Consider the following 17,704-nt stretch of genomic DNA (forward strand, 5'->3'; position numbering starts at 1 on the left):
TAAAAAAAAAAAACTATAAATTTAAAAGCCAATATTTTAAAATTGAAAAAATATGTATTTTGAAGTTTACAAACAACAAGTTCAGTTACTATTCTAAACCGCCATATATTTTTTAGTTTCTATAACATCTAAAGAATTGCTAATGGAATTTAAAGTTACTGAAAAGCAAAGGGTAAAAAAGTACAAGCTTAACAACATAAAAATTTGGAAATTTAAAACCTTTTTATTTATACAATTGATTATACATACATATTTCCACTTATTCCCTAATGGTGTTCACTACAATGCGTTGCTCACCAGCTAAATACATACATACAATGGAAAAAAGCGCCAATTACTACTTGAATAATGATAACAATCTTTAAAATAACGGTAAAGAAACGGTTGTGATACAAAAGTTCAAAATAACGGCAAAACAAGCGCGTAGATTTGTATAAATGAAAATAAGTAGACAGTTTCGGAAAAGAGAGTAAGAGTGTATGGCAAAATAATTTGAAACAACTTCATGAGAATTATCATGAAAAACATCAACGTGAAATGGCGCAAAGCTAACTATACTCGTGCCGTTAGCATTTAAATATCTTTGTTTCGTAAATTGAGTTGATTGAGTTTATAATTTCTTTTCTGAATATTTATAGAAAACTATTTGCCTTGCTGTAATTGATTGATTTTATATGCTTCTAATAGTTTTCTAGCAATTTTATATGCCTATAATTGATTTATTTTTGTTTCCGTTGAATTTGAACAATAATATACGCTTTCAAATGCAATTATTAACTATGCATAGTAAATGGAAAGTGCGCCCAGATACAAAACGCAACAACACTTTCGATCAGTAGCCATATTTATCTTGAATCGATGACATGACATCATTTGCAATCGAACTTAGGCGACCAGCAACCTTGTGCACACCTTGTCGCACGCTCTCCTTAACATCGTCCAAGTCGGGCGCCTGGAAAACCACAGCGGCGGCTGGAATAATTAAATAAGTTTTTATTTTTGTATGTATTTAATTGATGCTRCTGCTTCTACACGTACCATCACGTGATCCTTGTCCACGCACGCCATTGCCTTCATTTCTGCCGAAGTACTCCGATGATGATATGCTATCAGAGTTTTGGAAACGCGTCAGGTTGGCTGTTCTTCCCTCGCTTTTGCTCGGGTCATTGGCAAAGAAYTGATCCGAACCGAAACCTTTAGCACTGCCGAATTTCTGTTGTGCCGAAGTTTCATCGAAAGTCATACTTTTGGATTTATTTGCAGTTTTTTGCGAGCTACTGTCGCTGCTACGAGACGTTGTGCTCTTTGCAGATGGCTTTTGTTTAGCATCACCATCAGCGCCAGCAAACATTGATGTAATATTGGAATGTCCACCACCAATCGGTTCAATTGCCTCAAAGCCCATCATTTCCAATTCACTTTTATCCAGTTTCGAACTCTTCACACCACCATTGCCACGCGCAGCCACATTATCGATATATAAATGGCTCGAATAGTCACTTAGCACATTATCAATATCAGCCAATTCCTCATTACGGAGAAAGTTAGACATTTTAGCCTGAGTCTTCGGTGCTGACGTTTGCTGTATGGTCTCCATGTCGCTTAGTGCTGAATGCGAAATATCCGATCTAATAGTAAAATTAAATACTTACATTAGAGTAGAAAGATTTGAGGTTTTCAACGCGACTTAAGGTCTAATTTGCCCTCCCATCCGTCATAACAACGCACAAAAACCCAGCACACAGATAAATTTCAGTATACATCTGGGTGCTATTGAGACTAGGTGATTTCTATTCACATACATAGATACAAGGACTCGACACTACGTCTACAGGATACCATGCAATCTAGCRTCAGATGCAGATGAGTTTCCCGATCCATGTCGCAGAACCGGCAGTTTGCACCAGAAGATAGACCGATATTAAAAAGTGCTTCTTGAGCATGCAGTGACCAGTGTAAAATGCGACAGTGGCCGAAATTTGTCTCTCAGAATGCGGATTACACTCTCAAATCTAATAAGGTTGTAAACACCCATAACAATATTATCAGCCGCATGCCTGTGAGTTGTTGCCAATASTTTTCCCTGCGCACTCTTTTCTCCTTTCGGAGCAGTTCACAGCTGTACCCTTGTGACCTGACACATAGATAAGGTAGACTTGGTTGCGATGTTATATACATTGCTACACCAATAGCGATTTAATCTCGTCTGAGATCATTTTAAGTGCCTCTTGACTATCGCCAAGTATTGCTATAGTTTCATTGCGATAGTTGCTTTGGAGGTTTATCTCTACTCACTGACATATAGCAAAAACTAATTCTAAATGCTCGCAACACGTCGCATAGGTACATATGTAAAGTTTGGTAAGCGGTCCTGCGACCCCTGCACAAATTCCTTGCTGTTTTCGAGTCGTCAGTGCACCACATAATAGCAAATTCCTTGCTGTTTTCGAGTCGTCAGTGCACCACATAATAGTGCTATCCATTACCAAAGTGAAATTGCCTACCCGCGCAAACTGAAACCCATTCCAAGACGCTCCATTTGCTTTGCCTTAGCTGGATCCACCGATTTTAGTTTCTCTTCTTCTCGTGTCTTTTGCAATGACAAATCCTTATATGCCAAACGCATGCTAGCCACTGACTCGATCTGCTCTTCAATAGTTTGTGGCTTATCGGACACTACTGGCGCCTCCTTGCATTGATTAGCTAAGTTTGCACGTTGTTCGATTTCAGCAAAATTCGTCTTTACTTTGGTAGCGCCGAGACCACCTTTGCGCGCTCCCAACTATAAATGAAAAGCGTGTATTTAATATTGGTTTTGAGTGTTAAAAATATACACTTACACCGGATTTCTTTGGCTGAATCTTGCGCACACCTATTGAAGGTGCCACAACCGACGGTGGTACAACGGAATTGAGAAAATCTACACTCGGTGCACCTGCACTAATGTTTTCAGTGGATGCTTTGTCCTTAGAGAGCGTTGGAGTGGCAGTTTTGGTTATAATATCCAGCTTAAATTATATAAAAAAACACAGATGTTATAACAAAAAAATAAAGGAATTGTAAAACAARGATTAACACAATGAGGTAGGCAAAGGCAGTGTGTGAAACATGCTTCGTTGGCACTTACCTTCACTTCCCGTTCACCGTTATTGTTGTCGAACAACGTTTTCTTATTGTTGTCATTAGTGCACTCAGCAAAGAAATCTTCCTCGGCGTCAGCGGTGGATTTTGACTCATTTCCATCGGCCTTATCTGCGGTATTCTCCAAATGTAACTACATATATATGTGTGTGTGTGCAGGTACATTAGAAGGCGTGTATGAAAAATTATGGCGTTATACAGAGGCAACAAGTTAGTAAATGTTACAAATAATGAACTTCAAAGCATAAACAAACAAAAGTTAACATTGAAATTCGAAAACGACATTTTAATAACGAAGAGTTTAACAATAACATTTTTAAAAATTAATTAAAATTTTAAAAGTAAACAATCAATTATTTCAACAATTAAGGAATTCTATATACCTTTGTGCCGTGCATTTTCATAGCCTGTTGTGCCAAAGCTGCCAACTTGTCGCGATATAATTGAGCTGCACGCGAATTGTATTTTTGCTGGGCATCGGTGGTGTTACAATTATGTTGACGGAAGAACTGTGCCGCATTTGCATTACCACCTAGTTGCATTTGACGTAGCTGCACCCAAGTCCAGTTGGTATCAAGATTTGTTGAGCGTACAAASGTCAAGTGGACACCCAAGTTGCGATGTACTGCAGAGCAATCGATGCATATAAAAATGCCATACGTAACGGAAGACCAAGTGGGCGCCTTCGCCGAGCAATCAAAGCAAGCCTATGTGGARTTTGTATATTTTTTGTTTAGAATTGATTAGTTAAGAAAAAGCTTGTGTTGTGCTGTTTTTCGAAGACACCAGACTAATTTTTGACAAACAGTCTTTTAACAGGTGCCATATAAAAGCGAATAGGTTTTCCCTACACTGTTTTGAGCAATGTTGAGTACTTACTTTATTGGCAGGTTGTGAACGTAGCCGATGAAAGACTGCTTCAATATCCTGTTTTGTAGGTCCTGCGCTTGAATTGGACATTATACTTTGTAGAATTTCACTTTTATTAATATTATTATAGGCCGTTATGCTAATTGGTATTTGACAGCGTTCAGCTAAAGGAATTTACTAGAAAAGTATGTTTTTGTTGCGCCAAGGACACTGCTCGACACTACCAGTAATACACTTAACGACTTTATTGAATTTTTTATATCATTCCCACTCGTCGTGGCATAGAAGCTTTAATATTTTTAGAGTTTTCTGCTTTGATTAAATTTTGACGTGTTTTTTTCGATGAGAAAATGCAAGGAATTTCCAGAATTCCACGTTTATGACTTTTCTGTTCACTGGAAGCAACTGTCAATTTGCAGTGCTGCCTAATTAGCGAACACGAACGCAATGAAGAATGGAAAGAAATATGAAGAAAGCAGAGAAATGTTGCCGAAATTGTTTACAAACATTAATTTAAAAAAATATATTTAACAAATTTTTATTAACATTTTTTTGGTTCAGTTGTTTGTATGAATTTACAAACGTTAATTACATTAGAAGGAACAATATAGCGATCACGTCAGTTTAACTGCTCTAATTCTGTTTTATTAGGAYTACGCGTCACAACTGCGATACTATCTGCATCTTGCAGAACTACCAAACGCATAAATGTCACATTAAGTAAAAGCGCYTGACCCAAAAATTCACGTTGATAACGCTCTGCTTGTGAAAACATATCACGATGTGCTAACGGAAATTGTACGTTGCGCCGAAAGGATACATCATTCGCCTTCTCATATCCCCCAGTTTCACTCTCATCATCAAGTATTAATTGTGACACATTGTAATGGTTACGCATAAGCTGAAGTATAGTTTCCTCGGAAGACACACGTTCGGTGCCCACCAATTGGCTAAATAATCGTGCCGTCAAAAAGCGACGCAGATAAAAAACATTTGGCCATGTTTCTTCGGTTTTTTTGTTAGCATCACTTAATATTTCATGCCCATTTTTCAATGCTTCAGCATATCTGCCTCGCGTGCATAATGCGTATGCCAGCACCGCTGTAACTTGTGATTTTTGTATGYTTATATTTTGCTGATCCACATTTCCTGGATTGCTGTTTATCGCCGTTTGAGGATTCTCGAAAATATAGCAATCCGCGTTTGGTATAAGATGATCTACATATAATAGTCGATGTACTAAATCACCTAAATGAAGCTTTTTCTCGGTGATGTCGTGATGCTGCCAATGTGTCAAATKACATGGTGCATTTGTGTTTTCGGATTCCGGTAGTTCCAGACGTGCCCAAGTTATGCTCGAAACGCCAACACGTAAAGAAACACAGGAACGTAATAACGCACGATGTTCAACATCTATGGCTGGTGTAATGAAACCAGCGGTACGCCTACGTGCAGAAGTCGCCGCTATTATTTAATATTTTTGTATTATCGCAACTTATTCAAGTTATGTRTGCGCATACTAACCTTTACCCTCATCAACATGTCCCCCAAGCATACTTTTGTAGAATTTGTCGGCAATCCTCAAGCTAAAACCCTCTATTTGAAGTATGTCTTCTAAACTCCGCAACGGTCCATTACGTTTTTTCCATGTCACTAATTTCACGGCACGTGTTTTAGCTATATCATAACTAATATAAATATTTAACTTACTCTTTCATAATATTATATAATAAATATATTTACTTCAAAAGCTCTGCATCTTTATTCACAATTGTAAGAATTTTGTCCTGCTGCTCTGCGGTATAGTTTTGAAGAGGATTTTTGCCGGTTGTCTGCTTGTTGTTCTCGAGAGCTTTTGGTAGTAGAGCATCCACACTGGCGCTCGTACTTTTGGAAATACTGAATGCATATGTTTGCGATTTGTTGAGATTTTTTATAGTTTCTTTAACGAATTGTGACAAACAAWATTTAAACATTTTGCACTATATATTTCAAAAAACATTTGCGAAGAAAACAAGTGAAATAAGCATGCAAAAATCAGCTGGTGGGAGGTAACGAATAACAGAGTTGCATTGGTAGTAATTTGACAATAACACTTATTGGCGCACACATACATATATTGGTTATGATAAGTTATTGTTTATAATTGGTTAAAAAAATTTAGAGTTTCTATTTCTGTCCTCTTTATATGACAAAATTTCACTAAATATATATCTTGTATTAAATACCGAAGAGTATTTTCCAGTATTTTAAAAGCACCTGTAAATTTCTTTTTGCGCAGGGCAATGAACACAGCCTGAACAGCTGATTTTTGTTGTTTACATATTCCCATTCGCATGAAATAAAAAGCACAACAACAAAAGCGAAGAAAGTCAAATTCAGTTGCTTGAATAAATCGAATGTGAGATGATAATAAAAGCGGTTAAACTTTTGTAGTTAATAACAAGTAAGAGTTGCTTTCWATACGCCTAGTTTGCAAAAACAACAAAAAATATGTGCAAATTGAAATAATAAMTTCATATTTATGTCTGAAGAGTATTTTGTAACTGATATTTTGTTACAAAAGCAGCAAAATGAAGTACATAAAGAATCGAGATTAACAACGGGACCAAACACGGAGATTATTTTGCGCAATGTTGGTGCATCCTTTGAGTGTTGCATTGTGTSTTTGTTTGGTTTCTTATTAATGTAACTAAATCTCATGCAGGAGTATTGTGTGATTTTGAAATTAAAAAACATAAACATGACATGTAAAGCACCGTTTGCCAGCTACAATTTATTATGCTATACGAAAAATTAATTTTGTAATAATTTACGTTTTTGTTGTTGTTGTTGTAACGGCAGAATTCTGCCGAGTTGACAGTCCCTGGCCGGATAAAAATCCGGCTCCGTTCCGGTTTTCGTAGACCCGACTGTCGTGGGAWCGGTAATAACTTACGTGTTACAGCATGCTTGTGTTTCGATGTAATCGACTCATTATAAAATCAATCTGAAGTTATAAAACGCAACTAAACTTGATACTTGAGTTGCTGTGATAATTGTCTTATAACCATAGAAATACAAAGGCATGTGTGTGCATATTTATTTGTATGTGTATGTGTATGTGTTTAAACGCTGCTACTGCATTCGCAAAAGAAAGTGAATTGGAAGTGTTTTCAGTGCTTATTGGCTATGCACAAATTGTGACGAAAGAAAAAGCGAAACAAAGGCTGTTGTGAAAAGCAAAACAAAAATACATAAAATAGATAAATAAAAAAGTCAGGGCCGTCTCCCATCGACGCAAAACGTACAGGCCTTCGCAGGCGSAAAGCAAATGGCAAGCCACAGACAGATAAAACACAATACAAACATATTTACAAGTAAATAAATACATAACCAACAAGCGAGGTGTGCGCCCAACGGAGGCTGCRTATGGCTTTGTTTTGTATATGACAGCACTGCGCTAAATTGAGTGAAATATGAAAATTGACATGTTTTCGTTTTATAAATAAAACCAATTAGATGTCAGCATTTCGTATGAAACCGGCGCGGTATTTGAAGAATTCGTACAAACACATTTCTTTTCATAATTTTGCTTGACATATTTTCTTCTTGCACAGTTGAGTTGTTTTCAAAAATTAAATGCATAATTCACTACTCCAATTGGCGTAAACATTCCAACAGACAAATGTTTATATGTATGTGTGACCGCATATTTCCAAAAATTGCACTAATTACCAAMTAAAAACTAAAAAACATGAATGCGACCTTGAACTTTAACGCGATTTCATCAAGCGGACGGCCACAATGGTCACTGCATCAGTCAAACAAAAACAGCAAGGCGGCATACTACTGCGTACCACAAGTTGCCACCCACACCACAACAGCGACAACAAGCAGRCATAATGCCCAAAGCGAAAGTGATAATGAAGAAARAACGGAGAATGCATAYGAGCGTGCTAAAGATTCCTACACATGCAACAGCACACCTAYCCGCGCGCCGGCAAACTTCTTCGACGACGACCGTYTACTCTTAGAAAGTGCTTACCGTTCCAACGCCAGCTATAATGCATTTCCGCCAAMGTCTTTGCATAAAAGTAACAGTTATAGCGGTAGCATACGCCCTAAAACGATCGTGCTCAAACAAAATTATTCCAATGGACGTATTGCTACTAGTCTAACGGACGATGAAATTGTCAGCAGCAGTTATAGAGGTATAGTGTATGCAGCGACTTCAACCAGCCTCGAACTCACCTCCAACACGCTCAACAACTACGACAACGATGCGGCCGTCGATCTTGACGACGAAAACGATCTGCTTATGCCGCCAACTGCTAACGCCTTCGGCGGTATTGACGCCAGCTATAGCAGCAACGCAAGCGGTACACGTCGCAATACACGTGGTKCGATTAAGGCGCGCAATCGCAATTGGTGTAGTCGAAAAATGGTCATTGGTTTCCTGCTGTTGCTGGTCGCAATTGTAGCATTTTTATGTTTTGCCTACCTGACGCGCGACTACACCAAACAATTCCTGCTCTGGATCGAAATGCAAAATCCCTGGGTTATAGTGTCGATACTGTTGGTCTCGTTTATGATAGTCAGCTTTCCAATAATAGTGGGTTACTTTGTGCTGATGCTCACTTCCGGTTACCTGTTTGGCGCCATAAAGGGCATACTGATCATTATAACGGGCGCTAACGTGGGTATAGCCATTGTTCATTGGACTGTGCGTAGTTTCCGACATCGCATCCCAATTCATAAGTAAGTAATGGACCTTGAAACWAAGTTTTATGTGTCTAGATATGTAAATATATTCTCAAGTAACGAAAAAACATTTAATCATCACTTAAATAACATTACTTTGTTCAACGCTTTTGAAAAAAAAAAATGAATTTTCAACCTAATATTTCATATTTTTTATTGCAATGAAAATCCTTTTGATTGTCCAATAGATTATATCAATAATTAATTAATATTTCTTTCACCACATTCAACCCTTATGTCATCGTGTCAACACGCTACACTTTAGTTTTGTAATTCATCAAATAATATAGAAATTTTTTACCATTTAATTACACACCACTTCAACAAGGAGTTTCCGTGACATTCAAAGTCGAGGRCATCACCTTCAACAGCAGTTGACCATTGAAAAAAAAAATCCAATTGTAATGAATATTAGAGTAGTGCGCGCGTGTGTTTACAACATGGTTAGAATATTACCATGACTTTGTGAACGAATATGGTATTGTAGGGAAGTATGAATGGTTCGAAATTGAAGGAAATGAAAAGAAAAAATGTTGCTGAGTTTTACACAAACCAAGGATATTACTGATTAGCAATATTAGTGACAACTTTATTCGAACTAAGAGTCATAAAATACTTTCTAATGAAGGGGAAAATCCYAATAGTTTTCGAATGCCTGTTTAATTGCAGGAAATTTCCAAGGGTTCTCGCACCTCTATGCAATTTTTATRGCTTTACGACCGATATTTGATATGGTACTATTATAAGTTCTAATTTGTTATGTTACTATATAAGTTTAATCTGGTCCAACTCCAAAATAAAGTTCATCACTTTTTCACTRAACAGCTTTTCTCTGTACAATTTTTATAGCTTTACAACCGAAATTTGTTTTTTATCGTTTGTGTTTTATCGTACCCTCAAGTTTGTCCTTTTGTACCTCCCTCGTAACTAAAATTCATCACTTTTTCACTCAAAAGGTTTACACGATCGCCATGAAACAGTTTTTATACCTCTATACACAACATCCATTGAATTTAACGTGGGTACCTAACCTCGATGACCTAACCCCACGGTGCTCAAGAGCAAAGCGTTCAACACTGCGTCCTAAGGTAAGGTGGAACGAACACCTAATTTCACCTTGGTCGGGTAWGAGGCCCATCTCAAAACTCTGCCGCACTTTTGAGTCTAGCACCCGTCCACTATGTGACTCCACATAGTCAGTTCTACCCGCATTTGAGTTTAAACCATAGCAACCACGAATGTCCCCGAAGGTCCAACCTCGATGAGCAGATTGAAGCGAACTCCAAGTGCTTACTGCTCTCCGTGATACCAGAACTAAGTCTCTGGTCAGGCCTAGTAGTCTAAGCTACTTCCGGTTGAGCACCCATTCAATGCATGGCTGAAGGCATTTGTAGCTTGAACTTCAAATGTCTTTTCATTGGTAGAATCTCATTCAAAGTCTATAATTTCAGTTCAAGCTAAATATTATAGAACAATTTTCTGGCAAGACTATGCTTATATTTCTACGAAAGTCATGCCTTACCGCGTGCGAAGTCTAATCCCCTAAATGATCAGTATGRTGAGCTGAGTCAAYTTMAGCCGTCCGGCTGTATATACGCGAASTAGTCCCTCAGTTTTTGAGATATCAACCATCAATTTTACACACATCTTTTTCGCTCCAAGCAACTGCTTATTTGTTCCATTCGCTGATATCGGACAAATATAGCATACTATATAACTGCCATACATACTGAACGATCCAAATCTAGTTCTTGTATAAAAAAAAAAAAACTTTTTATTTGAAGAGATATCTTAACGAAATTTGACTTAGATTGTTTTCCCAAGACAGCGCTATTATCTTCGAAGAAATTGTTAAAATCGGTTCACTATAGCATATAGCTGGCATAGAAAGTGATCGATCAAACTTAAGTCCTTGTATGGGAAACTTTTTTATTTGACGAGATATCTTCACACAATTCTTCATAGACTATTGTCCAAGGCAACGGTACAATCACTAAAGAAATTGTTCAAATCGGACCACTATAGCATATAGCTGTCATATAAACTGACTAATCCAAATCAAGTGGTTGTATGAAATCTTTGTATTTGTGTAGGGTATTATGGCTGCGGTGCAGCCGAAGTTAACGTTTACTTTGTTTAAATTGAATTTTAGTTGTTTTCAAGCTTTATACTTTCAATTATTATATAATATTTTTCATCAGTATCTACTTATCGGCTGGCAAACGCTTAGATATGAAATAAAGCATTCTTCATTGTAGCCTTATGGTATTATATCCATTAATATCCATATATTTGCACACGTTTCACAGCAGTTGTTACTAAGCAATTTCGTTAGTAAAGTGTGTACCACTCCCACTCTGCCTMAGCGCCAGGTATAAAGCGTGTTGTTTACCCCAGCGATTTGTCSGCTAAACGGTGTTATTGTWATGTCCGTCTGTCTGTCTGTCAATTACGATCAACAAGAAATTAAATGAAATAAATAAGGTCTGCTGTAGTGGCTGTCAGCCGACACTAACATCAAGCGCTAATGGGTGATTTCTGCTATGCATACGTCATATATTGTAGTACACAATAGAATTGGAAATCACCGCTGCCGGTACCTTTTTACAAATGTATGAATGCATTGAAATTGTATATTTTCCGTGTTGCCGACATCATCAATTATTCTATGCAAATGGGCACTAGTTTTGTATAGTGTGTAGGTACACGCGCCTATTCCGCTATACTAGCGGGTCTAGCGCTTGAATTAACTGCTGACCCAGTTTCGAACTCAGTAATTGTGCAATGCTCTAATCACGCGCCTGCTTGAACCRGTGATAACTGCGATACAAGTTCAAAAGCTCGCATGCATGTTTTTTACTTGAAACATAGCAGATATCATAAATTGCATTTACCGTTACTGTACTTTTTACCCTCACACCACCTTCCSTAAATTTTTGTATATAATTTTTTATACTACTCATAAACATTTAAACTGCAAGTCAATGTCATAAAAGCAAAATCGATAAGGTCTCATAAAAATGTTATCATCAATGGTAGTATACTTTTTACCAATTGATTATRTTATTTTCGTCTTCTCACCGCCAAATAGCTGCAGAACTCGTAAAATTCGTGGTTCCATCCATTGGACGACTTTAAAGACCTAGCGGAGAACACTTATCGCGAATGCTCTAGRGCCTTTATCATCTCTCATGCTTCTCAATTGCATACAGTTCCTAAAGTAGCACTGCTTGACAAGAGTTATTCTACATTTGATCTTCAGGTTAAAAWTGCTGGTTTCGCGACAAAGTTCTTCACTTTTTTACAAATTTAGAGCTACTAACAGTGACCAAAACGCGAGGAATCTTTRTGTGTGGYCTCCAGGTACTTTGTCTTGCCTACGTGCATCACAAAACCACCCTCTTTCACTTCTTTTTCYATATTGGAAAAAGCTGCACTTACGACTTCGTTGTTAAGGCCTACGATGTCAATGCCATCTTCGTACCCCAGTCGTATTTCACTTTTAGGGTAGACACTGCTGTTCAGTTCAGCGGCTCCTATCACTTAAATCCACTTAGGTCCGTTTACTCAATGTCTGCTTAATAGCTGGCTGTCATTTCAGTTCTGGTTAAAAATAGTTTCTGGACCGAAAAAATTAGTCTTGGTTAAGTTAACCAGAACTGRACWGMCAGATGGCTGCTAACCAGACATTGAGAAAGCAGCTCTTAGTAAAACAAAAAAGCAAAGAAGAAGCAGCATAGCTCTATCATGGTTACTGTTCTATAAATAGCTCGTATGATCTCACCTTTGCTTATCTAACTTAGTCTATATATCTATTGATATTTRCAATGTTTTTAAACACAATAAGTTTGTTTTGTTATGTGGAGATATAGTTAGTTCGAGAATAAACAGTTGTTTTAATCATTAAGTGATATATCACGGTACTGTTGCTAATTTCGACAYCCAAACAGCTTATTTAATGTTATCGTTTACTGTCAATTTACACACGCTTTCAGCCTTTATCTTTTTGTGCTATTTGCTTTGCGAATATGTGTGCGGTACATGATAAAAAAAAGAAAGGCACGCGATCAATCATCAGAAGTTAGCACTTGAAATAATGATTTAATCAGTTTATGTAATGTGAAGAGGATGAACAATGCCAATAAATTTTGTCACGAAGTTTGTAACACCCAGAAGGAAGGGTCGGAGATCCTATAAAGTATATATATAAATGATCACTATGTCGAGCTGAGTCAATTTAACCATGTCCGTCTGTCTCTCCGTCTATCTGTCTGTTTATATACGAAGCAGTATCTCAGTTTTTAGGATATCGTTTTGAAATTTTGTATATTTTCTAAAGCAACAATATAATCTCCAAAAAAATTGTTCAGAACGAATTACTATAGCATATAGCTTMCATACAARCTGAACACAAAGYATGTACAATYGATATAAATATATGCAWAAAATATATTTTTTGAGACTCGCAAGTAGATATAACCCCTTAAACAAGTGTGGAAATATTCTTCCTTACGATCGCCCTAGAAAACACCCAAGTTATTTATTWTTTTTTTTTCGACACAGCAAGCTCTTCCCTACTATTTTCAACATGCTGAAATCTCATTCCTACCGCTTGGGGGGGTTATTTGAAGTGCTGGCCTGCCAGTTTTGATTTTGCCGTTATGCTCTACCCACCATTGTGCAGCCGCTGTGTTTTCTTTTGTCCTACTACCTGTTTTTATAGTAGATTCTCTTGTACTCCTAAGCCACCTTCATAGATCTTGTCGTTATATTCGCTTCTGCAGAAACTACGGTCTTTCTTGAGTTTACTCAACCAGAAAATTACTCCTCCTTTTCCATCTCCATGATCCGGTGAAGCATTTCGGATATGGTGCGCTGAATGCTGGCAATTGTGAAAAATGGACGTAAATTCGTGAATTTTTGCTTAATAATTTTGGACGATTTCCAAGTGTTGTWCCGAAATATGACATAATGAAATGGCAAACCTTACTCAACGCACTGACAAAATTTGGCATCCCGTTATAGTCCGGAGTGCWGTGTTCTGCCTGAAGCTTCCTCGTCTGGCATCGATTCCATTGCCCAACGTTATTGTAGTCCAAACCTCAGTGTACGACGTGATAGAAATTTCATCTGGTGATGGAGATAGTTTCGAGATTTAGCAATTAAACAGCAGCGGGGAAAGAACACCATCCTGCRGCACCCCCTGTTTAATTCTTCTCAATTTAGAGTTTTTGTYTCGAAACAGTACGGATGATTGTCGACCACTCAGGTATTTCATAGTACACCTTTTCTACCCTATAGGAGTGTAGATTTTTCGATGTTCTCAAGAAGCATTGTGTCTTTTGATAAATACAACGCAACGAAGATCTTCGTCTTTYCTCGGTTTTTGGTTGATTCCATGCTAAGTGTTGTGGTGGTGCTGAGCACTTTTCGGAAGCTATGCTGGTGGTTTGCTAGACACAGGTGGCGCGTGATGGTCGGGTGTGGCAAGACATCAAGTGTCTTCACTACTGGGGACGAGAGTTATCGRACGATAGGACTGCTCTTTATTGGTGGGTTTCCCAGGTGGCACCACTCTTCCAATTTTCCACACATCGGGGCCATCCCTATTGATAGACACTGTATGTTAATATTTTAGTGAATTTATTTGTTTGAAAGAAACTAAAAAAACTACAGATTGCCCCCGYTTTCAAACCACAAAAACACAGGAAACAGTTGGAACTTCAGCATGAAAATAAACAAATCATTGCAGCTTTATTTCACCTCGATTTTAAAACATTTGAATTGCCTATTTTTTAATTTTTATGTGGTTTCCGTATAAGTAAACAAATATTGTTCCAAAAAATACCAAAAAAAAAATCTTACTTTCCTTTTTGTTCCATTTAAATATCTACTTGTACTAACTACATATCGTTAGCTAAAATACAAAACAACATATCACCAAAAAAATCGAAATTGATTTTTTTATTGCTTACGATTCACTACATCATATTACATTTATGTAGCATTAAATTTTCAGCTTCCGTTATATATAACTATTATATAACCATTTTATAACCAATGTATAACCCTTTTATAACCTATTTATAAGCATTTTATAACCAATATCTAACCATTTTGTAACCAAAACTCAAATTTTCTTTCCATATGAGTGGTTTCTATTAYATYGTAATTCCTTCGCCTGTCAACTTATGAAAAGTGATGTTAYGTTGTTTTGCATTTTAGGTGATGATATGCACATGTTTTTCTTACAACAATGTTTCATTACTTTTTCAGAATAATTAAAAATGAGACTGCACGCGCTATACTGCGCGTCATATCGGGACCAAAGGCATTCAGAGTCGTGCTCTTTACGCGCTTAACGCCCATTCCATTTGGCGTACAAAATATGATTTTTGCGGTAAGTCAAGAGTAACTGCACCAGGTTACAAAAAAAAAATTAAATAAAAACGCAGATATAAATATAGGCACATTCATATGTATCAACGTACCACAACCACGCCCAGAACCGCTAATAAATGTTCTAATTTTTTTTTTCGATCGACCGCACGCACGCGAGTTGTGGGGTTTGTGGGGGGGTGTGTGGCAGCCGTTGGCAAATCAAACATCTGTAATTTTTGTAATTTCCATGCAGATAACTTTTTTTTGCTTTCATACTTACAATATCTGCATAKGTGTGTGTGCGCTTTTGCGGCTAGCCACAATTAAACATGTGTGCGCCATATAGAAATAATAAAAAATTATATGTTTGTACTGCTGTGTGTGCGTGTATCCGTTTCTCGTGGTTATAATTTAGTGCTTTGTTTAATTTATAACAATAATTTTCGATTTTTCTCTGCTTCTGCACAAAATTCGTATTTAAACTCGGAAACATATGCGCCCCATATTCACATGATATATTTATAAATGTATAAACATACATACATACATACATATGGTATAAATATCTATAGATATAGACCACGTTGGGGAGCAAACCAATGGCACTGTAGCGCTGTTCGCAGTGCGACCAGTTGGGGAATAGTATTAACACTTATAAAACTACGCACAGTGGTGCAGTTATTGAAAAGTTTTTAATAAAAAAAAAATTAATAGATATAATTAAAATGCTAAATACGTATTTCTTAAATATTTTTTTCTTTACTTTAGAAAAAAAAGATAAATTAAATATAATTTTTAAAATTTAAAACTGTCCCATTGTTTTTTTTATATGCGAACTGGTTCCGCAGTTTTTGAGATATCACTTTGAAATTTTCTACACCCGTTTATCTCAATTAAGCGTCTCATTTGTCGGAACCACCGATGTCGCACCACTATATCATATATCTGCCATACAAACTGAACAATCGAAAAAGAAATCTTGTTTGAAACACTTTTTAATTTGACGAGATATCTTCACCAAATTTTAGTAGAGATTATTCTCGAAAGCAGTACTAAATTATCTGGAGAAATATTTGAGTTCGGACCACCTAGCATATAGCTGCCATGCAAACTGAACGAACAAAGAAGAATTTTTGTGTGAAAAACTTGTTAATTTGATGAGATACCTTCACGAAATTTTGGCAGGGATTATTGGCGAAGGCAACACTAAAATATTTTAAAAAATTTTACAGATCGGACAACTATAGCATATGGCTGCCATGCAAACTGAAATATCAAAATAAAGTTGTTGTATGAAAACTTTTTTATTTGATGAGATATATTAACGAAATGTTGCACGAATTATTCTTCCAAATTACGGTACATTCGCAGAAGAAATTATTTAAATCGGACTACTATAACATATAGTGGTCATACAAAATGAACAATCCAAATCAAGTTGTTATCTGAAAAACTTCTATATTTAACGAGCTATCTTCACGAAATTTTGTATGAATTTGTCTATCAAATAACGGTACATTCGCATAAAAATTGTTCAAATCGAACCACTATAGCATATAGCTGCCATACAAATGGAAATATCGAAATCAAGTTTTTGTATGAAACACTGCCACTATAGGTTCAATTGAATTTATGTGTCTCGCTCTTATCAGTAATTTCACACTGATTGTAGAAATTCATCAGTTTTGAACTGATCAACAATAAAAAGAAGCGTCAAATGATCAAACACACAAAAAAGAATTTTCTAATGTGTGTTTCGCGCATTTTTCTCGAGGGGTTAATAAAAAGCACTAAAAAACTGTATTTCTTAAAACAAGCAATAAAAATGTCTCGCTGAAGGCTGTGAGTATATTGTTATTGTATTTCCACCGATACCCACATATAAGGAAGTACATGTACATACGCAAAATATGTATATTGCGCAAAAATAAATTTTTATAGCAATTTCTTTCAATTGATGCATRTAGAGCATTTTATTGTGTTGTTTATTTGAAATTTATTTTGCATATCAATTGCTAATTGTTTATAGCTTATACTCTTTTGTATAGTATATGTACCGATATCGACGTCAACCGCAACCTCTTCGTCTGAATACATACGTAAATATTCAAATATACAAGTATTGTTTATAAACAATAAATTTCCGTGTGGTTGCAGGCAGCTTTTTTGACTTTTATTGAAGCGCAGCCATAATACTTTTAAGCGCGATTTATTTTTCAATCTATTCTCGAAGATAATAGGAAAATAAATTTAAAATTAAAAAATTTTAATAGTGTTAAAAATTTTTGGAAAATTTTTTTAATTTCAAAAATTCAAGCTTTCAAACACCAGAAGGTCATGAAAAACTTTAAAATTATTTGAAAAATATCGCGAATAACCCCAAAATTCTGACTCTAATTGAACATATTTGGCATATTTTCTAAAAAAACACAGGTTTTTTGTGCACAGGCTTTCAAACAAATCAAAAGCAAAAGCTCTTGTAAAATTTTCATATGCAAGTAGTAACCAAAATGAACAAAAAAGAAAAAAAATACTATACAAAAAATTTGAAAATGTCAAAAATCTTAAG

The 17,704-nt window shown here is 36.3% G+C and overlaps 3 protein-coding genes across 4 annotated transcripts in view; 1 reads left to right on the forward strand and 2 right to left on the reverse strand.

Moving 5' to 3' along the window:
* Positions 1–203: 203 nt before the first annotated feature.
* Positions 204–4,397, reverse strand: LOC108972005 (ADP-ribosylation factor GTPase-activating protein 2). Its single transcript, XM_018938419.1, has 7 exons — positions 4,021–4,397; positions 3,525–3,848; positions 3,128–3,274; positions 2,841–3,008; positions 2,505–2,782; positions 1,039–1,628; positions 204–972 (listed from the first exon to the last, which is right to left on the reverse strand). Exons 1-7 carry the CDS (start codon positions 4,099–4,101, stop codon positions 833–835), a joined length of 1,728 nt encoding a protein of 575 aa, XP_018793964.1. The 5' UTR covers positions 4,102–4,397; the 3' UTR covers positions 204–832.
* Positions 4,398–4,520: 123 nt separating this feature from the next.
* On the reverse strand, positions 4,521–6,020 carry LOC108972006 (transcription elongation factor, mitochondrial). The gene is made up of 3 exons (XM_018938421.1): positions 5,755–6,020; positions 5,536–5,699; positions 4,521–5,475 (listed from the first exon to the last, which is right to left on the reverse strand). Exons 1-3 carry the CDS (start codon positions 5,985–5,987, stop codon positions 4,631–4,633), a joined length of 1,242 nt encoding a protein of 413 aa, XP_018793966.1. The 5' UTR covers positions 5,988–6,020; the 3' UTR covers positions 4,521–4,630.
* A 362-nt stretch (positions 6,021–6,382) lies between these two features.
* Positions 6,383–17,704, forward strand: part of LOC108972018 (transmembrane protein 64) — an 18,189-nt gene continuing 6,867 nt past the window's right edge. The window contains exons 1-3 of one of the 2 annotated variants that reach the window (XM_018938448.1): positions 6,383–6,457; positions 7,611–8,751; positions 15,031–15,154. In XM_018938448.1, coding sequence (XP_018793993.1) covers positions 7,748–8,751; positions 15,031–15,154 — 1,128 coding nt within the window. In that variant the 5' untranslated portion in view covers positions 6,383–6,457; positions 7,611–7,747. Of the gene's footprint in view, positions 6,647–7,610; positions 8,752–15,030; positions 15,155–17,704 lie in introns of both variants that reach the window. The other variant, XM_018938446.1, reaches the window with a different exon arrangement.

Source organism: Bactrocera latifrons, unplaced genomic scaffold (assembly GCF_001853355.1).
Source record: "Bactrocera latifrons isolate USDA-ARS-PBARC rearing strain unplaced genomic scaffold, ASM185335v1 scaffold_37, whole genome shotgun sequence".
NCBI classification, from domain to species: Eukaryota; Metazoa; Arthropoda; class Insecta; order Diptera; family Tephritidae; genus Bactrocera; species Bactrocera latifrons.